Source organism: Rhineura floridana, chromosome 10, assembly GCF_030035675.1.
Source record: "Rhineura floridana isolate rRhiFlo1 chromosome 10, rRhiFlo1.hap2, whole genome shotgun sequence".
In the NCBI taxonomy this organism is placed as follows: domain Eukaryota; kingdom Metazoa; phylum Chordata; class Lepidosauria; order Squamata; family Rhineuridae; genus Rhineura; species Rhineura floridana.
In genome coordinates, this window is record NC_084489.1 from 88,657,779 (window position 1) to 88,680,993 (window position 23,215).

The following is a 23,215-nucleotide window of genomic DNA, read 5'->3' on the forward strand; positions in this document are numbered from 1 at the left end:
TTGTATATATGGTTTGCTGGGTCAAACATTCAAGGTTTTCAAGGTAAAAGCTACCCTCTTTAATTTCCAATCAAAATGACACGGCTAGATATATTTATTAAGTAATGGAGTTTTTACTTTTTTATTTTGTGATCTTTGAATTTATACTGTATTTGTATAATAGGAATATTCATAGCTATTCTGGAATAAATGTATAGTTTTGCTTGGATTTATGTGAGTAACAATTGCTAACCGGGGTGGGGGATAAAAATGTGTGACCCTTTAAAATTGGGGTTAATGATAGGGCAGTACAAGAGTAGGAGAAAGCCCTTTCCTCTTGGAAAAAAATGATCTCTCTCTTGCAGTAATGTAGTGGCAGATTCAAAGTACAGGGTCCCTTCATGGTGGTCACAGCCATACCCTGTCACAGCTATGTTCCTTCTCCAGGCTAAATATGCCCACTTCTTTCTGTCTCTCCTCATAGGGCTTTGTTTCCAGTCCCCTGATCATCCTTGTTGCCCTCCTCTGAACCCACTGTAGTTTGTCTGCAACCTTCCTAAGTGCGGTGTCCAGAACTGGACGCAGTACTCAAGATGAGGCCTCACCAGTGCTGAATAGAGGGGAACTAATACTTCACGCAATTTGGAAACTATACTTCTGTTAATGCAGCCTAAAACAGCATTTGCTTTTTTTGAAGCCACATCACACTGTTGGCTTACATTCAGCTTGTGATCAACCACAATTCCAAGATCCTTCTCACATGTAACATTGCTGAGATTCCTCATCTTATAACTGTGCATTTGGTTTCATTTTTCTAGGTGTAGGAAAATGCACTTATCCCTGTTAAATTTCATTCTGTTGTCTTCAGCCCAATGCTCCAGCCTATCAAGATCCCTTTGAATTTTGTTTGTCCTCCAGGCTATTAGCTATCCCACACAGTCTTGTGATATCTGCAAATTTGATAAGCATCTCCTGCACCTCCTCATCCAAGTCATTAATATGGGCCCAGGACTAACCCATCCTCCAGGGAGATAGCATACCTGGCATGTCCATGGATCTGCTCAGCATAGTTGGGTTTCAATCCCATGTGGTAGGGAGTCTCCCACTACTACTCTTCTTGACATGGGGCGTGGTTTCATTGCCTTTGCTTGACTGAGCTTCAACCTCTCGCACTTGCTGTCCTGTGGGGTCCCCAGTCATTCTTCTGCAGGCTGTCCTCCAATCTCATCCTCAGGTACCTGAAAGCCATCCCATAGTTCCACCGGCATGGGGTGCCTTCAAGCTCTTCTGCTCCTGTCATCCTTTTGCACAGTTTCTTCCACTTCCATGTTTCCTCAACACCCTTCTGCTTCAACATGCTGCTGTTCTTCCACCTCCTGTACTTCTCTTTGCTGCTGTTGTTCCAGCGTTCTAAGAACTCTTCATCTTCTCAGGGGTGGCCACTCCGTGGCCCTCCAGATGCTGGTGGACTACAGCTCCCATCATCCCTGACCATGAGCTGTGTTGGCTGTGACTGATGGGAGCTGTAGTTCAGCAGCATCTGGAGAGCCGCGGAGTGGCCACCCGCCTTATACCTTGAGTGTGGCCACCCATTGCTCCAGCCTGCTCACTTGTTCTGCTAACAGTGCCACCAGCTTGCACTTGTTCCTAGTGTATGCCATGTTGTCCTCAGGCAAGAAAACAAAGGGACTAGCTTTTCTGGATAGATGCTAGAAGGGACGTACAATTAATTAAGATCTCCAGATTTTCCCCATGCTTCTCTTCTGTGAAAACTGAACATTTTAGAGCCAGTTATTTGACCAAATTAATGCCAGTTTCCCTAAGAAATGCTTTTATGGAACTATGTTTCCAAGTCATGCCAACTGCAGTACTAGACGGACGCTACAAAAAGGTGCAATTTGAAAATAGATTGTGTATTTGTGACCAATGTCAGGTGGAGAACTTTGTTCATTATATGTTAATTTGTCCTCTGTATGGCCCCCAAGAGAGATTCTGGAAACCTCTTGTCTCAGGGAAAAGGAATGCCCTTGTAGAATAAGTACAATTCCTCCTGAGCGATACTAATGGTTATGTGACATACAAAGTGGCTCTTTTTGCGCTTGCTGCGAAAAACATTAGAAAGAAAGAACTAGATAAAATTGCTACAAATTGTTTGGGAGATTGTCTTAAACTGAGCTTGCTGATGGTAACTCTGAAATTCTTTTATAGTATTGGTTGCAACAGCAATTTGTTCTCTGTATACTTCAGCATATCTCCGTATGTTTTTACTTTTTTAATGTATTTGTCATGGCCTTTGGCTAGTACAATGAACTGAACTGAAAAAAAGGAAACAAACATTGCACACACCTTGTAGGTCACCACCACTAGAGCATCCTTGCCGTCCATAATCTCTGCTGCCTTTTGTTTCGTTCTGCTTGTATTGGAATGGCCTGTGCTTTGTCCTGTCCTCCTCGAAAGTTGACAGGAGAGTCCCACTGGTGTATTCTCCTCCACTACACCTCCTCCTGCCAAACACTTGTTAGCTCTCCCTGTTTGCTCGCTCTCTGAGAGCTGGCTCACTTGTATACCCCTCTTGTTACACAGGTAGCTGTTGGGAACCTCAATGCGTGTGAACCTGCTATCCACGTATCCCATTAAACATGCCTCCTTCAGAGGAGAGGCATCTTTTGCTAGGGATAAACCAGGCGCTTTGTCCTGAAATGTGCCTAAATAGTGTGTGTATATCTCAAGAAATGCAGGTCCAAACCAAGCTAAAGCAAAGCTTGCTTTTATTGAGAGAAAAGAATAGCAATATAAAATTACTGGGTGCGTGGCAGCATTGATCATTACTCTGCTAACCCATTCATGACTCTAAAATAAAGAGATAGAAGGTCCTTACTGCTATATGAAACAACAGATAGCTGAGATGACCTACCCGAGGCCCAAGGAGTGGCCTGTGGAATGCAGGTGGAGTGATGTGAACGAACTCTGACCAACAACCAGGAAGGAATCTCTTGGCCTCAAGGTTTGCACCAAGCCACAGGCTCCTTGCCTGACCTCTGGCCTGTGCTACATTCCTTGAGAGTGTAGTTACACATGTTGGAGCTCAGGTGCACTCTTGGGCCCTCAGGCCCTGCTCTTAAATACATTTCCCCTCCTACCAAGCAATTTGGAAAGGAGGGGTTTGGGGTATGTATGCGGTGATCTCATGGTGTGTGTGTGACACTTGGGTTTTGCTTCTAAATGCTGCCTTCAGACAACAGGATTGCTCTGCTAGGTGAAAGGGAAATCTGCCAAAGAAGAAGATAACATTTAATTTTAAAGAGGGTCTGCCTGTTTCTCTGAGATAGCCAACAGATTGGCCTTGCTGCATGTCCTCATCTCACAATAGGAAGGCACAAGGAGTCAGAAAACTGGCTGTGGGATGGAAAATGTAGTCAGGATACTCCAGGGCAATATGATTATTGTTTTAATAAACTGTAATGGGAGTTATAAACCATGTTAATTTAGAAGGCTTCTGTAACCTTCCTTGATATCAGAAATACCTCCTAATACGGTAACTTCCACAGAAATAAGTGTATAATGAAGTAGTCTAAAATAAAGCCTCCCAATCTAAATTGTTAAGATAAAAAAGCCTTACAATATAAACTGAAATCAGGATTAAATATTTTAAATGCGTATATAGATTTGTGGCTAACCAGGAACATGATATGTTTTAACCCTTGCCAATCAGATCAGCTCACTGGTATTTCCTTTGATTCCACATTACATTGCTTTATATTCTATCCGGTATATATTGTTTTTATCGGATATTCAAAAAACACTAAACAAATGCACATTTTCATAACCATTGTACTTTCATATTACTGCATTTGAAGTGTAGGGGAAATTATTTACCGGAGAACCAGAGTTCTGTCTTGTCCCGCATACGATGATATATTTCAGTTAAAGTTATGCGTTTAAGTTTTGTTCAAATCCAAATGATTCAACCATTTAGAGTTGACCTTCTCCCAAATACCCACAACAAATTGTTTCCAGGTATGTTTTGAGGCTTTTCTTTGTTTAGCATAAAAATATTTCACATCAAGAGGCTGTTCTAGAGTGCAGCCATGCTTTTGGCTCATGCTTCATCAGGGAGCAATTGGTTTTATCACACAACAGCTCGGAAAAACACCACTTCTGAGAAAGTTTTCAGCATGCTCAAATACCTTTAGATATGTCTGCATTTGCTCAAGATTCTGTTGAAATCATACAAACGAAATGCCTATTTTAAATAAGCACTGCTACAATGTTCTGATTTATTATCCACTTCTAAAGAGATCATACAGCAAGGATGCCAAGGGTGATATCGCCTATCACAAAGTCAGATCAAATTTATTTTCTACTGCTCAAGACAGGGTAAGACTCAAATCAATAGGTTCAAATTACAAGAAAAAATATTTAGGCTAAACATTACAAGAAACTTCCTAGCAGTGTTCAAAAGTGGAAGACGTTGCCTTGAAAGATGGTGGACTCTTCTACATTAGAGGATTTCAAGCAGAGGCTGGATGGTCACCTATCAGGGATATTGTAATAATGGGCGATAGCCCATAATAGTGTACGGACTTTTCTCCTATTCTCATTTTATGGTACTTGATACTTTAAAGCATATTTTCTATAGGATCTGCATTTTCATTAGAAAACATTTTAAAAAACAGTGGTCTTTTAAAAATACATGATCTCCAATGCACATTTTTATGCTGACTCCACAAATTATAAAAAAATAGAGTTAATTTGCCTTGGAGGTTTAGTTACATACAAAAGTATACTAGTATCATGAAGCAACAAAAGATTAATTCTGTATTTCACTGTTGCCAGGGTTTTTTCTTTTCCTGGCAGAGCTCTTCTATGTTTAAACCAATTATATGACACGAAGAAATTCAGCCGGTGAAGTTTCTGCTAACATGGAGAAATAGCTGTTAAAGACTGGAAAGGTTTCCAGTCCTAATTTTCCTCAAAATCATGATGAATTATCATAGGTTAATAGAAGTTTAAAGAAAACTAAAATACATCTTCTGCATGTATAATGTTATAGACAGTGCTCTGCACTAGAGATTAAGGCAAATGCTAGACCCAAACCTTTCAACATGGATTGTTTTTGAACTTGCATACCTTTTCATTTCATTTATATGTACTTTTTAAAGGCTGCACTGGATTCCAGCCATGGCTGACAATCCAATTTTTACACTGCTTTTCTCCATACTGTATTCCTTTGCAATCTTTTCTCCGTGCTTCATGTTCTCCAGCTCATATATACATATAAGTAGTGTACACTCTGCAAATTCAACTGACAAGAGATTGGAATATACTTCAATCAGCAGGCGGAAATCCTGTACAAGCAGGCTACTCCATTCACTTTAATTGAGACACTGATGCACACATTCCTTCATGCACAGAGCTACCCTCTCTACAAGCATGACTGAGAAAGCTCTGGTGGGCAAGCAAGTTGCATGGTGATGAAATCACTGGATGAGAACATTCATAACAGAAATGCAATGTTCTCTTGGTGAATCAAATCAGCACCATTGTAATCTGGATATTTTATTTATTTAGTCAGAGCTATTTTTTGAAAGGACAGTCAATCCCATGAAGAACTGTCAGAGGACATCTATATTTTGAAGTTTGATAAAATGATTTGGATCCCAAGGTGCACTTGCATGAGCTCATACAAAGTAGTATTGCCTCATACCATGACATTTGAGGGTCCTGACCCTCAAAAGTGGCTTTTGGGGAAGGCTTGGGCACAAGCAGCTGCAGCGAGGAGGAAGAGCAGGAAAGCCCCGTTGTGAGAGTGTAATTTTTCACCTGCCTGTGTTAGGATCCAAGTTTTATAAAAATTTGCTTCTGTCAGAATTCCATGAAGCCCTACTACGTTTAAAGCTAGTTTTAACTAACTGTACTGCAATTAATTTTTCGTTTTAAGCAGAGGCAGTTTTACTACCATTCAGCAGTTATTCTCTATTTTTGTAGTTATTAAACACAGTCCTTTAACCTCATTGCCTTTACCCTTTTCAGACCTGGAGACCTCATTTAAACCCATACTGATAAGGGGACCCAATTCTAATTTTTGAGACATCTATCTTTGTCTTCTCTCTCCCTTTTTAAATAAGTGCAAATGGTGGTGGCACCACTGGTATGGATCACTTAGGTCAGGGTCTGACTTCATTATGATCTATGAGCTGCCAGCTGGGCCCATGCTTTAAAATACTCTACCTTTATAAATATTTATAATGTATAACCTTAACAGCAGTCTCTGTCTGATAAAAGTGTATAAACACCAGCAGTGAGCGTGACAATGTAACATATTTTAGGTCTTAACTAAGTACAAGTAATGGTTCTTCTAAAATGGAGTTGTGTTGCAAGTCCCCAATTGCTACAAGCTATTACAACAGGCTACAGATGAAGTGGAAGAGCAAGAGGGTGAAGAAGCCAAGCCAGAAAAAAGAAACCTCTATATTATATGATCAAACAACAGACAAGTGTCTCCATCGTGTGAGCTTCCTGGGGGCTTATGGATGGCCACTGATAAGAGTTTGATCCCACAAACCAATTGCCATGTTTGTCTGTGCTGTGTTTATACTGTTCATATGTGGTATAGTGAATAAAGTATTTAAGGTCCAACAAGGGTAGTGTGTTGAGGATACAGCCAGTTTAGAAGATGACCCTGACATTTTGGAAATACAGATTCATCTCAGATGTTTTGCTCAGGCTGAATCAAGTAAGGAAAATTATGCAGATATTCCCATTTCCAAGTTTACACTAGTAGAGACAACTGCTATGATTATTATGAATTGGTGTTTCTCATGCTACACTGTGAAGTCTCTCTTCATCCATACAAGTGTTCCAGTTCCTAAGGCAAAAATAAGCAAAACACTGGAGAAGCCAATTTAAGAATATCCACTAGTTCTATTTTTTTTCCAATTTAATGTTGTGAACCAGACATGAAATAGACAAGTAAATGCGAAGTTTCTTCTAGAGCTTTTTCACCTAGCTTAATTAATATTCTCTTAACACAGCCCAACCATTACTGTGATAGCAGAACAGTTAGGATGGGGCACAGTGATTATAGTGCCAGTGCGATACGATGACCCATGGCATTGTCATGAGCCAACTCCGCATGCTGTAATTGGTATTCTAGGGTAGTAACGGTCTAGCAGCCGCCGCCAATGCTACTACAAGTGCTGAAGCAAAGAGGTAGCCACAAGAGAACAAGGTACACTGGCACCATCTAGTATCGGTGTCCTTTATGATAAGATTGTAACAGCCAAGCAGAGCAGATGGCTCACTGAAACACAAAACACCTTACAGTGCTAGAACAGGGAAATAGCATGCCGGCTACGGCTGATGGGAGATGGAGTCCAACATCATCTGGAGGGCACCTCATTGGCTACTCCTGCCAAGAGTGCTTTCATTGACACAACATTGCAGCTATGCTTATTTATGGTTAAGGCTACTAAAGGATCTTTTCAGACATAGCCCTTATTAACTTAATTCTTCAAAGCTTGCCCGTCGTGCAGTACACATTATATGGAAATTTCAACATTTTCATCTATTATGTTGATGATACACACTTAGCAAAACAAATTTAGGAGTCTTTGATCAGTGTTAACAAGCCACTCCAACCATTGTTGTGAAGTCAATTAAATTTGTCTTAATAGCAGAACAATAAAACCCAAATGGATTTTGTGGATAAATATTAGCACCAATATGTTCAAGGATTCATATGGCTATTTATTATTTTTAAAAAGACTGTTAAGACTGAAACAATATATTTACTCTTACAATATGAAAATTCTTTAGGACTTCCTAACATATTACATTATAGGATACAATGCCTCACACATAGTGTGGAAGCCTCGCCATATTATATTACTTTGTATAGTTTTAATATATGAATGTGCAGGAGTGAGGCACATGTCGTAAGCTGTGTCACAATTTTAAGCCTTACTACTCTTCAGTTATAACTACTAAAGGATGAGTTCAAGTATGTGAGTGCTCAAAGAGTGAAATGCTTTTAGAGTCTGATAACGGCACACTCCTGACTATTCATACATTAATTAACCGAGTGACACATATTGCAATACAATACCCTTACTGTAATATGTAAACAAGTCCTTCAGCACATATGCTTTCCGAGTCCATGCATTTTATTTACAATAAACTCTTTTGAAACATCTTCCTTTACTGTAATATACAGTATTTCTTTGTCCTATTGGATGACCTTGCTTTTCAGTAGAAAAGCCAACTGTGTTTTTCCAACAGGGTAACTTCTCCAACCCCTCATACGGCTCAGCTGAACTTTCATTTTCTACACAGTCACTGTTACCCTAGTACCTTAACACCACTAAGATCAGCCAATCAATGACTGAATAACACAGTGTTTTGAGGACAGCACGGAGTTAATCAAAACAAAAGGTCAAAAGGTTATCTGACATATTTCAAAGTAGTCCAAAAAGATTTCAGCAGTTGCCTACAATTTTAGGTAACAAAGTTATAAACTCGTTTGCAATTTCCAACATTACCCAAAATTTGTCCAAGAATGTGAAGGAAGCATTTACAGAAAAGACTGATACTTTCCCCCCTTGTCATGTTATTTCTTTCAATTTTCTTTAGTCTCCTTGCGGCACATGGACTTCCTAGTTTTAAATGTTTGCCTTGTTAAGTCATGCCACTGTCAGGTACTGATGATAGAAGAGCCCAAAAAGGCTTGTGGAAAAGAGACAAGCAGCAATCCACCAGGTGAGAAAAGACAAAAGTCCTCTGAATAAGAGCGGAGTGAAAATGTTCTTCAGGCTAGCCAGTGTCATAGTTAGCTGTACTACAGTTACCTTCATCTTTCCCTCATCAGATGAAGATTCAGAGTTTACTGAACTGCTCAGAGGACTGCTCTCCTCTGGTAAATCTGAAGTAGATTCTGGATAAACGCCCCAGGAATAGTTGCCTACAGAAAGAAAATAAGAGGGGTGGTTAAGGGTTATAGTCTCATTCTTTGAACATTTGTAATTACATGTCAATAAGCAAGCCTATGACTGGTGTTAATATAGCAAACAGCATAATCTAGTTTCTAGAAGATGAAAAGATGATAGCTACCTGAACCCCAAGATTCACAATGCAGTTTTGCTCAGTACAAACTTAATGTCCCTTTTTCATGCTCTTAACAACAGGTGAAGCAGGAATTCCCACATCTGCTCTGTAGTCAGATGTGCAAGCCCCAGATATACGTATTGTTCTTGCTTCCTGTTGTCACTTGTTTGTAGTATGTAAAGCCTGAGCCTGGAGACGCAAGGTGAAGTTGGAGGCAGCATGCGCTGGTTCACAAATTTAAAAGATGACTTGAATACATTGTAATGGGCTCAGCTCATACAGGTTTAAAATATGTTTATTATTGCTGCAATAGCTTATACAGTCTGCTTAAAACAATGGTATGTATACTGCAAAAGAGCAAAAATGTTCTCAGAAAGGGTTTCTTTGCCCCCCTTCTGAGCAAAGCACTAAATTCTCTATGAATGGCTGTAGTAAAATACAGACAGATAAGGCGTCTGGGCAGTTGGCCAATGTACTCTGGCTGACATAAACAAATAAGAAGAAACTCCTTATATGGTATGGTTAACACCACAACACTCAACTAGTTGTTGACAAAAGGATTGGCTAGTCGCACTTGCCGTCTCAGGTAGATGGCACAGAGAGACAGCACAGAGAGATAGCATGGCCAGGCAGCATAGCTCATAAGACCACGGGAAAACGCCCTCTCTCTGATAAGAAAGTGTATAAAAAGACAAATCATTTACTGCTCAGGATCCATCTCTGGCTGGAGAAGGTCAAAGACTCAGGAGTGATATACCATTCATGTCCTCTGATGAGTGAGATGTATTTCCATATATTCTGTACTTTTGGCTCTGTGATAAGACTTTGAGTTTAACTCAGTCCTTTCACCTGTTGTAACCTAGCTAAGGCTGCTATCCAATATATGTCTACTCAGAAGTAAGCTCCACTGGTTTCAATGGGACTTACTCCCAGATAAGTGTGTACTGGACTGCAGCCTGAGGTCTTATACTTTGATGTTAAATGAATGAATGATTTGTATTCTCTTTTTCTGTTTCTGCTATGATGGCTAATACCACTTAGAATGCATTTTAATACAGTAGGGCCCCACTCATACGGCGGATTACGTTCTGGACCCCAGCTGTAAAGTGGAACCCATTGAATAGAATGGTGCGCAATGCCCGAAAACCGCCGTAAAAGTGGAACAAGTGCCGTATGAGTGGGGCTTTAGTCTAATTGCATCTAATTGAGACCGCTGTATTACCGAATTGCTGTAAAGCGAAGCGCTGTAAACTGGGGCCCTACTGTAGTTGTAGTGTGCAAGATATGAATATATATGTTAGAAGTCTATTCTGCTGTCTGAAGTCTGATTCCCAATTAGAAAATTTCTGGTATCTCCCAAGTCCCAAGAAATCTTGGGTGGGATCTCTAACTATATCTGCCTACTGTTTGACAACTGCTGTTGGAAATCTGAGCTGAGGTGAACTAACATTCAACATATAAGGACTGAGCAGAGATGGATAAAGGGAGAAAGCAAGAACCTCAACCCTGTGCATTCACAAGAAGAGGGCTGGCCGTGCTGGTATCAACATGTATATGTATGAAGGGGAGGGGAAGAGAAAAGACGAATAAATAAATGGCATTTCTTTAATGTCTCTATCCTACAGTATTACAATTAATGCCCATGATCCAAAAACATCTTCTCTTATCTCCTACGCTAGTTCCCGGTAAAAGTTGTCTTTATTTTCTGGGGCACAAATATTTTGAATGAACTTAAGTGTCTCTTTTAGGGAAGACTTGTATAGGCCTTGATTCACCATTAAACCGGAGGAGGAGACTTGTAGACATTAAGAGCTGATCAACACCTTCTAACAAGGGCAGCACTTCATCTTTTTTGGGGGGGGGGGACGGAGAGCCAAGACTCTAGTATATGCCATGTCATGCCCAGCAAGCATATTTTGGACATCATAAACAGGAAGCATAAATGCATGTGTGCCCTTACAAAAATATCACTAGTAATGATTTGAAACGAATGCTGATGAAAGTTAAAGAGGAAAGCACAAAAGCAGGACTACAGCTGAACGTCAAAAAGACTAAAGTAATGACAACAGAAGATTTATGTAGCTTTAAAGTTGACAATGAGGACATTGAACTTGTCAAGGATTATCAATACCTCGGCACAGTCATTAACAAAATGGAGATATCAGAAGGCTAGGACTGGGGAGGGCAGCTGTGAGAGAACTAGAAAAGGTCCTCAATTGCAAAGATGAATCACTGAACACTAAAGTCAGGATCATTCAGACCATGGTATTCTCGATCTCTATGTATGGATGTGAAAGTTGGACAGTGAAAAAGGCGGATAAGAGAAAAATCAACTCATTTGAAATGTGGCATTGGAGGAGAGCTTTGCGCATACCATGGACTGCAAAAAAGACAAATAATTGAGTGCTAGAACAAATTAAACCAGAACTATCACTAGAAGCTAAAATGGTGAAACTGAGGTTATCATACTTTGGACACATCATGAGAAGACATGATTCACTAGAAAAGACTGTAATGCTGGGAAAAACAGAAGGGAGTAGAAAAAGAGGAAGGCCAAACAAGAGATGGATTGATTTCATAAAGGAAGCCACAGACCTGAACTTACAAGATCTGAACAGGGTGGTCCATGACAGATGCTCTTGGAGGTCACTGATTCATAGGGTCGTCATAAGTCGTAATCGACTTGCAGGCACATAATAACAAAACAGTCATATGTAAAAACCCTGATACATGTAATTCTTAAGCTGTTTTTGAGCAAGAACTTTCCTAATTACTGGCTGTCTTATACATGCACATTTTGCCAGCCATTCTTGGACTTGGAACTGAGGTAAGTGATAGGTGCACAGAGGTCTGCAGGAATGTTTTGGCATGCAGTCATATCTCAACATCTTAGCTTGCCATTTCTTCCAGAATACTGAACAAAACTAATACAGCTTTATAACATAGCACTGTTGTTGTTATGTGCCTCCAAGTCAATCACGACTTATGGCGACCCTATGAATCAGCGACCTCCAAGAGCATCTGTCATGAACCACCCTGTTCAGATCTTGTCAGTTCAGGTCTGTGGCTTCCTTTATGGAATCAATCCATCTCTTCTTTGGCCTTCCTCTTTTCTACTCCCTTCTGTTTTTCCCAGCATTATTATAGTGAATCATGTCTTCTCATGATGTATCCGAAGTATAACCTCAGTTTCATCATTTTAGCTTCCAGTGACAGTTCTGGTTTAATTTGTTCTAACACCCAATTATTTGTCTTTTTCGCAGTCCATGGTATCTGCAAAGCTCTCCTCCAGCACCACATTTCAAAGGAGTTGATTTTTCTCTAGCATTAATGGGCTGATTTTTTCTTTATTGGATGCTTCTTACCTAAAGTTTTCAACAGCAGAGTCATGTGAAGCAGCATCACCAGAGGCGCCACATACTGAAGTGCAATTATGCAAAGGTAATAGAATACTCTGGCCACCTAAGCCAACAAAAATATTAGATGATTCAGCACACAAGCCAATAGAGTGTGACAATCACAGAAGTTACCATAGCCAGCAGTTAAGCATAGTTGTTGGCATTACTGAACCAAATATCTTAGAACACCTAATGCAATTTATTTATTTTATAGAATTTATGTATCACTTAACATAAAAATCTAAAGTTTACAAAAAATACTACCATTATAAAGTCACAAGCTAATATCTAAAAATACATATCAAAATACAATAAAATACTAAATCATAACACTGAGCACAATAATCAGAAAAATCATGCAATTTTAATTTGAAATCTGTTTGCTATTTCCGTCCTAAACACCATCCAAAAGCAAGTATATGGTTTACATCAGGAATATGTTTACCACTCATATACTTAAGTAGGGTTAAGCAGCATTACCCCCTGAAAAGCAAACGGATGGATGGCAAACTGTGCCAATACCCACTCCCGCTCCCATAGAGCTAAACTATTTCTCCAATCCAGAAAACATAATTTGTTAATTGCTACTTCCATTGTCTGCTAGTCTTTCAATCAAGTCAGTCATTTGCATTGACAACCACCATTTTCCAACTACAATGTCACTAGTTCTTCTACCCACTAACCAGTAACTCGGAGATAATGTGATGGCAAATACAACTCTCCCCACAAGCTGTTACACCAAGATGCAAAGGAGGAGATGGTGCTAAAGCTTTCTTCAACTGCAAACCAACAGCGTTACCTATTCACACAGAGAGCAGTAAGCCCTCACTCTGAATTGACTTTGTGGAATCATGATGCCATCACACATTATTTCATCTCAGATTGGCAGGAATCACTGAAGGAAGATGGTGCAGTATTAGCAGGGGTGCAGTAATAACACTGAACCACCAGAGGGAAAATACTGCTGTGAACAACAGTGTTGAAAGGTAAACAAGGTTTTTCCCCCCAAAGGAATATTTATACCCACCCAAAAGATACCCTTTCACTCTGAAACACAGGGCCGGCTCCAGGAATGCCGGGGCCCTTGGGCATCAGCTTGCCCTGGGCCCCGGTGTGTGTGTGAGCGCGCGCACGTGGCCCCTCCACACACCCCACCTACTGTCTGCTGTCTTTTACCATTGCCCTGAACAAAGATGGTGGATGCAGTTTCCCTAAGGGCATGACGCCTCTGCCACCATCTTTGTTGATGGCATGCGTGCGGGCTACACGTACACATCTCTGCCATCAACTAAGATGGCGGCAGGGGCTTCAGTACCTTAGGGAAACCACAGCCGCCATATTAGTTAAGGGTAATGGTAAAAGACAGCTGACAGGTAGGTGGGAGGGGCCGCAGATAGCGGAAGGGTGGCTAAGGGGCCCCCTGTAGCTCCAGGGACCATCGGGCCAGTGCCCCACCTGGCTGCCTTTTGGAACCGGCCCTGCTGAAACATTTATCTCTTACCATTCAATGTAATCTTACAAACCAGGAGCAGAGAACCTGTGTCCATCTAGATACTGGACATGCATTAGCCCCAGCCAGCATGGCCAATGATCAGTAATTATGTTAACTGTAGTCCAGCAACAGCGGGTTCCCTCTATTAATTTATTTCCCATTGCGGAGAGCCTCATCTTTGCTACCCCACCACTATGTGATGGCCTTTGGCTTTTCTTTCACTTTATTTTAATCTCAAGGTGCAAGATCCCACATTTATATTATATCCCCCTTTTATATTATCACCACCTCTAAAACACCACCTGTCGGATTTCCACCATATCCATCTTTGTTGCATCTTTGTCTTCTGCCACCTCAGACTCCCGAGTCCACTAAGAAAATAGGGATAGGTGCCCTTAAGAGAATCTGTGCCATCAAAATCAATAAGCACTCTCCCAGTATTCCTCTCTGACCAGATGACTCCTTGAAAGGCAAGGCTACACAAATCAAGGCCTCTCCTAGAAGGAACAGTGGAAGATGGGAGTCAACCACAACCTGGAGGGGTTGCCTTCCCACACACTGAGGTAACAATCCCTTAATAATCCTACCTAGTGGAGCTAGCAGGAGGGACTACCCATCCAAGGATCCCCTCCCCCACTGCAGGAAAATCAAAATATATCAGTTCATTTATTTTATACACATTATTTTTTCAATCAGGCTTACCATTTTCTGTAGTTCAACTGTACTTATTCTGCCAACTTCCTTTTTCATTTGATCTACACATTTCTGTGCTAAATTAAGATAGGCTTGAAGATGACTGCGCATCATGGCTAACCTCAAAACACACAGGAGAATTATAATCCACAACCTGACAGTATCAAATGTAGCTTCTGACATCCTGTCAATCAGAAAAAAGGAACACCATGATTTTCCAAAAGGACATTCGCACTGTGCTCAACAAATATTCTTAATATTTTCTGAAATTTGTACAAAATTAAGTGCTGAAAGAAACGATGCCAATACAGAATAAAAGAGGTCCTTTAACAGTACCATTTGTACACCTTTCAGACACCAAGTCCACTTCTTAAAAAGCCCACACTGGACCCAACGGAGTGCAACAACTATAGACCAGTCATCAGCACCCCTTTCTCGGCAAAGGTGGTGGTTGTAGAGCAATTGCAGGTATTCCTGGATGAGACTGATTATTTAGACCCATCACAATCTGGATTCAGACCTGGTTTCAGAACAGAATCAGCCTTGGTTGCTCTGATGGATGACCTTTATTGTGAGAGAGAGAGGGAATGTGACCCTGTTACTTCTGCTTGACCTCTCAGCGGCATTTGATACCATTGACCATGGTATCCTCCTGGACCAACTCAATGGGATAGGGAATAAGAGTGGTTCCACTTTTACCTTCAGGGTCGCATCCGGAAAGTTTTGTTGTTATGTGCCTTCAAGTCGATTATGACTTATTTATTTATTTTATTTTATTTTATTTCATTTTTAAACCGCCCATAGCGAATAGCTCTCTGGGCGGTGTACAAAAGATTAAAAGTACAGAAATACAAAATATCACAATAAATAAACTGAAACAAAGAGATTTAAAATTGTAACATTAAATGCTTTAAAATGCCTGGGAGCATAGCCAGGTCTTAACCTGGCGCCGAAAAGGTAGAAGCGCCGGCGCCAGGCGTATTTCTTCGGGGAGGCTATTCCACAATTCCGGGGCCACTACAGAAAAGGCCCTAGATCGAGTAACTGTCCTCCGGGCTTCCTGATGGGTTGGTACCCGGAGGAGGGCCTTAGACGCTGAGCGAAGTGACCGGGTCGGTTCATAGCGGGAGAGGCGTTCCACAAGATACTGCGGTCCCACGCCGTGTAAGGCTTTATAGGTCAAAACCAGCACCTTGAATCTGGCTCGGAAGCAAATGGGTAGCCAGTGCAAACGGGCCAGAACAGGTGTTATATGCGCTGACCGGCTGGTCCTCGTCAGCAGTCTGGCTGCTGCATTTTGCACTAGCTGAAGCTTCCGAACTGTCTTCAAGGGCAGCCCTACGTAGAGCGCATTACAGTAATCCAACCTAGAAGTTACCAGAGCATGAACAACTGAGGCGAGGTCATCCCTGTCCAGATAGGGGCGTAGCTGGGCTACCAACCGAAGGTGGTAGAATGCATTCCTTGCCACCGTGGCCACTTGCGCCTCCAGAGACAAGGAAGGATCGAAAAGAACCCCAAGACTACGAACCTGTTCCTTCAAGGGGAGTGTAACCCCATCTAGAACAGGGTAAGCATCCACCATCTGGGCAGGGAAGGCATTCACCAGCAGTGTCTCAGTCTTGTCTGGATTGAGTCTCAGTTTATTAGCTCTCATCCAGTCCATTATCGCGGTCAGGCAGTGATTCAGCACATCCACAGACTCACCTGTAGAAGATGAAAAGGAGAAATAGAGCTGCGTGTCATCAGCGTACTGGTGGCAACGCACTCCAAAACTCCTGATGACGGCACCCAGAGGCTGCATGTAGATGTTAAAAAGCATGGGGGACAAAACCGACCCCTGAGGGACTCCACAATGGAGAGTCCAAGGAGTTGAGCAATGTTCCCCAAGTACTACCTTCTGGTGACGATCCGCCAAGTAGGAGCGGAACCACTGCCAAGCAGTGCCTCCAACTCCCAACTCCGCGAGTCTCCCCAGAAGGATACCATGGTCGATGGTATCAAACGCCGCTGAGAGATCAAGGAGAATCAACAGAGTCACACTCCCTCTGTCCCTCTCCCGACAAAGGTCATCATACAGGGCGACCAAGGCTGTTTCAGTGCCAAAACCAGGCCTAAAACCGGATTGAAACGGATCCAGATAATCGGTCTCATCCAAGAGCACCTGGAGCTGACCGTATGAATCAGTGACCTCCAAGAGCATCTGTCATGAACCACCCTGTTCAGATCTTGTAAGTTCAGGTCTGTGGCTTCCTTTATGGAATCAATCCATCTCTTGTTCTGCCTTCCTCTTTTTCTACTTCCTTCTGTTATCCTGAGAGTAACACTGGGTAAGTATTCCTTGGCCCCCTGGCACTTACACTATGGGGTTCCACAGGGTACTATTCCCTCCCCAGTGCTCTTCAACATCTATATGAAGCCATTGGGAGTGGTTGTTAGGAGGTTTGGAGCAAGATGTCAGCAATATGCTGATGACACACAGCTCTATTTCTCTGTAACATCTGAATCAGGAGAGGCTGTGAATGCTCTGGATTGGTGCCTGAATGCTGTAGTGGACTGGATGAGAGCTAATGAACTGTGCTTGAATCCTGGGAAGATGGAGGCTCTTTGGGTAGGTGGTTCCCATGTCTGAGAGATAGGCAGGTTACCTGTTCTGGACGGGGTCATGCTTCCTCTGAAGGACCAGGTCCATAGTTTAGGGGTACTCCTTGATTCAACTTAGAGGCCCAAGTATCTTATGTGGTTAGGAGTGCCTTTTACGAGCTTTGTCTGATTCGTCAGCTATGGCCATTCCTGGACAGTGATAGCCTGACCTTTGTAGTCCATGCACTGGTAACCTTGAGGCTGGATTACTGCAATGCAGTCTATGTGGGGCTGCTCTGGGCCCTGGTTCAGAAGCTCCAGCTGGTGCAAAATGGCAGGTGTTGCCACCACTCACCATATGCTCAGAGGCACATGTTGCCGAATTCTTCCAAGCTACACAGGAAGTGGATTGGACTGTGAAAGACCAACCCAAATTGTGTTTGCATTTTGACAAATTTGTAGGGCAGTCCAATATCTCAGAGAGGAGGTCAGGTCTCCTGCTCCCCTGGTGCATTCACTATAGCTGTCCAATTTCCCTGCTTTTTAAAGTTTGATAGAAATATCTGTTGGCTACAGGTACGTTCTTAAACCACAAGGTTTTTTGCCTATTAATGAATATAAATAAATAAATACAGGCATATACAGAGATGGTGATGGTCACAAACCTTTGGGAGAGTATGTAGCAAATTTCCTACTGCTACTTTAGAGTTAACATTCCTATCACCCTGGGTTTCCAAGATATTGTATGCAATATGTACTCAAGTAAATAAATGGATCTTGAGCCATTTGTCTCTCTATTCCCTTGTAAAATTGAAGGGCAAAAATATGTTCAGTGTATCTTTACAGGCAGTGGAATGCAACAGAAGAGGATTAATACTGACTGTTTTTAAATTATGCAGTTTACTGGGCAGGGTATTTGGTCTTTTCACTACTTCAGGCGTTGCATTACTTTGCATCATTTTCTCTTGCATTTCAGTTCTATTAAATGCCAAGCAATTACAAGAAATCTTTCACATTGTTCTGTACGCTGCTCATGCTAACATCATCCTATCCAAGCCCAGAACTCCTTTCACTGTTTCAAAGAGTTGGTTAAACAAGTTAGAAGGTGGTGCCGTTTGTGTTCACAAGCAAGTTCAGGAGTCATGATTAAACACTTTCCTTCCCGTCTCCCAACAATAGCTGTGAAATTAAGTATGAACACTTATGTGAAGTGACAATGCAAGCTCAGCTTGAAGGATCCAGCAGGATGTGCACCAAATATGGATCCCTCCCACTGTAGTTACCAAGGAATTGATAGGAGATGTGTAAGAGCATATTAAAACATAATGCGTTTTGCACACCTGTAGCAGTCATGGCTAACTTTTAGAAGATTCTCCCCAATATCTAAAGATCAAGAGATCCTTTTCATTACAGTTCCTCAGTACTATTTAAGACAACTAGCTGCCTCTGCATTCATAGCCAAACAGATCTCTGTAGTTCCTTGAAATCTAGAGCTCGGGAGTAGGTTCTGCTCCTAACATTACTCTGTGCCTTTCTAGCTTCCTACGGGTGCCATTCCCAGTGTTACTACTTCTCAACGTTACCACCATCAAAAGTCCTACCATTCAAACAGAATGAATAACCAGCTAATATAATGGGTGGTATTCAACTAAGTCATAGAGTAGGCCCGCTGCAATCCATGGACTTATTAAGAGAGCCAGTGTGGCATAGTGGTTAGAGAGCTGGACTACAACCTGGGAGACCAGGGTTCGAATCCCCACCCAGCCATGAAGCTCACTAGGTGACCTTGGGCCAGTCACTGCCTCTCAGGCGAAGAGGAATGCAATGGGAAACCCCCTCTGGATACCGCTTACCATGAAAACCCTATTCGTAGGGTCGCCATAAGTCAGGATCGACTTGAAGGCAGTCTATTTTCCTTTTTGTTGTTGTTGTGAAGAACTCCAAAATCATTTTAACTGTGCAACAACCTGAATTTGCTAGTATGCAGTTTAATCCTGCCTGCAAAATGGTGACAGTTTGGAAGTGGTTTTATGAGACATCTAGGCACGCCTCCACCAGTCTGGTAGGGAATGTGGATGTCGAATTTGCTCCTACAAGATGTAGTACTGACCACCAACTTTAAAAGGGGTGCAGATGAATTCAGAGGATAAGGTAACTACTAGCCCTGCTGGCTAGTATGTGGCGTAGTGGTTAGAGAGTGTTGGACTAGGACCTGGGAGACCAGGGTTCGAATCCCCACATATCCATAAAGCTCACTGGGTGACCTTGGGCCAGTCACTGCTTCTCACCCCCATGAAAACCCTATTCACAGGGTTGCCATAAGTCGGCATCGACTTAAAGGCAGTCCATGCATTATTATTATTTATTAGATTTATTAGTTGCTTGATACCCCAAGGTCCCCAAGCAACTTACACAATGTTGAAACAAAAACCAATAAAACGCACTATAAAACATAACAAACAACAACTACAAAACAATAGCGATAACACCCCCATGTAGCTGCAAGATAGTTTGGCAGCATATTAAAAGAAAACATCACCTCAGTCTAGGAAATGCTTGGGAGAAATGGTACATCTTTACCAGGTGCCGGAAAGATCTCACTGAAGGCACCAGGGGAGCATATTTCAAGACTAACCTGAGTCCATTGACTGTAGTCGGCCTACCCTAAGTATGACTTAGTCAAATGCTACCCAACATATGTTGCATTCCTTGGTTTGATAAACAAACAACCATAAAGGCTGGGGCAATAGTCAAGTCATTCTCTTTAGGACAGCTACAGTGGTCTAAAAAGCAGACATGTGTACAGTAAGATTTACAATATAGGTTTTCAAAAGCAGCTTACAAAGGCACATTCTCTTTTCCCAATGGTGGATTCATTATATAGTCCTTGGTAATGGGCTTGACCCACAATAAAACCATAAGCAGGGGTGCCAGGAAGTTGATATGCAGCAGAGTTCTGAAAGTTGAAGAGGGAAAGAAAATCAATGCATTAAAATAACCAAGTTCCAAACTGCTGTGCTGAACTAAAGTAAATACATACAAACTAGTTCACAGTCCATTAATAAATACATGATCTGGTTTTCAAAATGTTGCTGAAAATCCTGGAGCTCAGCTCCTGACTTTAATCAGTTTCTTCAGGAAGAAGTTCAACAGTGGCTGACTAGCTTCCCCAAAGCCCAGCTTCCTTGCCACTACCAAGCTTCATATGCAGTGTGGCGCTGAAGAAGACTCTTGGGTTATATTCTAGGATTCGCTACCCATTTGCACACGGCAACAATGAAGCTCAATAGGTCTTTACAGCAAGATGAACTGGCAGTGTGCCCAAGAATATGCTCCAAAATCTTCTGCAAAAAGTGGAGGCTCTCTAGCAGGCTCACAGGACTTTGGGGTTCCTGAGCAGATTATTACGATGGTCTAGAAGGTAATTCCAATGAATTCACAGCTTCAACCCTAACCTGACCCCCCCCCCCACACACACACTAAACCTACAGCAATGGATTACTAGCCTGATTCATGAACTTGTTAAAAAACCAAAACATTTTAGTTACTGTTTGAAATTGTAGAGAAGGAAACTTTGAAACAGATAAACTATTTAGTTAGCAAGCAACGTATCTGCAGTTGAGGCAATGCAGGTAGAAAGAGGTAAATGGTATGAGAATAATATTTTTTTCCTTGGGTTTCGGCATGCGATCCAAGCGGAGGTAGGGTGAAGCAGTCATTTTGGAGACCATCTTTCGCTATGCCCTTTCCATGAGCATATTCAATAATCAAGTTGCTTGAGGATTCTTCTCTGTGGCATAATGTGCCTAAGCTACTTCCCAGGCTGACCTGCCACTACAACCTATCTTTGGTTATCCACAGGACTTGAAGTCTGTTAATCCTCTTATACGGGTTTCCAACGGTGCTTCTCTATCAGTTTCAGCTGGTTCGGAATGCACCAGCAGCTGACTGGCTTAGGCACCCATGATCTGATTATTCCTGTGCAGCATTCTTGAGCATTCCTAGAGTCTCAGATACCACATATAATGTGCAGCTCCTCCCACTGTGTATGAAGACAGCATGGGCCACTGGATCTTCACTATGGCAGACCCTTCGGTGTCAAAACTTACTCTATGCAGACATTCAACTGTTCCAGGTATTCAAGGATTCTGAACACAAGTCCAGATTTGCTTTTATCTTTTAGTTCCCCCCTTACTCCCACCTCCATTATCTCCTTTTAATATGTTAATAGATGGCCTACTTGTACTCTCAATCTATTTGGAAGATAGAATGCTGCCTTATATAGAGTCAGACCATTGGTCCATCTAGATCAGTCTACACTGACAGAGGGTCTTCAGAGTTTCAGGCAGGGGTCCCTCCTGGACCTACCTGGAGACGTCTAGGCCTGAACCTGAAATCACCTGCATGCAAAGCAGTTGTGGCTGAGCTATAGTCCTTCCTTGACTTTTACAGCACCCCAAAAACATGAATTGGCATTTTGGGTGAGAAAACGAAACCCAAAGATTATTAAGATACAAGCAAAATTCCATATGATGTAGCTTACTGGGTGATTTTTTCAGTGGCTAAACTCAAAGCATCCAAATGCATCTGAGCCAGTCTCAATCCAGGGAATGTCAAAAAAGCACCAATAAGTGAACAGATGAAAGCTAAGAAGAGTTTGAAGGTTAGTTTAGAAACAGGACCCCTAAAAAAACAAAAGGAAAACAAGAGTCAGATTTTCTGACATTTTAAGGACATGATACATATTTTGCTCTTTCTCACCCCAAGATAATAGAGGTGTGAAACGGAAATAAAAAGCAAACAAAAGGCATATTTCACTTTCAGCTGTTAAGGAATAAACCTATTACTGAATTAGTATTTCTGACTTTCAAATATAAGCCAAACTACTCTTTTTTTGCTATCACAGCAAAAAGAGAGTGTCTTCTTAGATATTTATTATGCAAAAGTTCCTTTGGTACTTGCTGCCCAGTAATGGCTTGTTGTTGGCAAGGGAGGAACAACATGCGCTTGGGCATATTTGCGTGCCATAGTCAGAGCCTACATATCAACAACAGGGAACCTCCAGCCCATGGGTTAAATTAGGCCGGCCAGGCCTCACCATTTGGCCTGCTAGGCCATTTTGACCAAGCCATAACTATCTGCTCTACAAATGACATCAGGAGCAGGGCAGGTAAAGATTCAGTTGAGACAAAAGCAGAGTTGTCCTGCACTCTACAAGCTTCAATGGTCAGCTGATTGTCAGGGCTTCCATAGTGCTTTGCAAATCCCAGTGTGGACAAAAACGGGAGATCTGACACCAGTTTGATAGGTAGGTGGCCCCACCCACCTGTCAAACTTGACCTATTGGGGAGATAAGATCCTAGCCTACCCACCAGATCCAGTTGTCCACCCTTGCTATATACTAACAGTGTTGTATAGTGGTTAGACTGTTGGACTTTGACTTGGGAGACCAGAGTTCGAATATGCAGTCCGCCATGAAGCCCAATGGGTGACCTTAGGCCAATCACTGCCACTCAGCCTAACCTACCTCACAGGGTTGTTGTGAGAAGGGGAAGAACTATGTACGCCACTTGAGCTCCTTGGGGAAAAGGTGGGATATAAATAAATAAATAAAATAATAGAAAACTTATTCTCCGAGTGTGGCTATTTATGTAGACAAAATGGCATGCACAGACACGCATGTACGCACACAAGAGAGGTATGAGCAACAAGTTTGGGGAAAACCCCAGATTTGCAGAAGTACAAAAAAATCTGTGAGCAGATGGGCAAGGGGAGAACCTCAAAAACAGTGAGAACTAAGTATGCTTAGTGGGCATGGGATGCTGATTGACTGTTGGTGGTAAAAAGAGAGGGTGGAATGGAGTAACCTGGAAAAGGGCATGGCTGGCATTCTGAACAGGAACTCTCCACACTGCAACTTTTTATACATAATCTATATATATTATTTTATTATATAATCTCACATGCC

At 41.9% G+C, this 23,215-nt stretch overlaps 1 protein-coding gene across 2 annotated transcripts in view; it reads right to left on the minus strand.

Annotated features, from left to right (window-relative positions):
* Positions 1 to 7,707: 7,707 nt before the first annotated feature.
* LOC133365646 (transmembrane protein 161B) overlaps positions 7,708 to 23,215 on the minus strand; it is a 47,177-nt gene continuing 31,669 nt past the window's right edge. For both annotated transcript variants that reach the window (XM_061587910.1, XM_061587911.1), the window contains 5 exons: positions 21,791 to 21,931; positions 20,090 to 20,203; positions 14,674 to 14,848; positions 12,447 to 12,543; positions 7,708 to 8,938 (listed from right to left, as the gene is read on the minus strand). In XM_061587910.1, the coding sequence (XP_061443894.1) occupies positions 8,661 to 8,938; positions 12,447 to 12,543; positions 14,674 to 14,848; positions 20,090 to 20,203; positions 21,791 to 21,931 (805 nt within the window). In that variant the 3' untranslated portion in view covers positions 7,708 to 8,660. The remainder of the gene's footprint in view (positions 8,939 to 12,446; positions 12,544 to 14,673; positions 14,849 to 20,089; positions 20,204 to 21,790; positions 21,932 to 23,215) is intronic.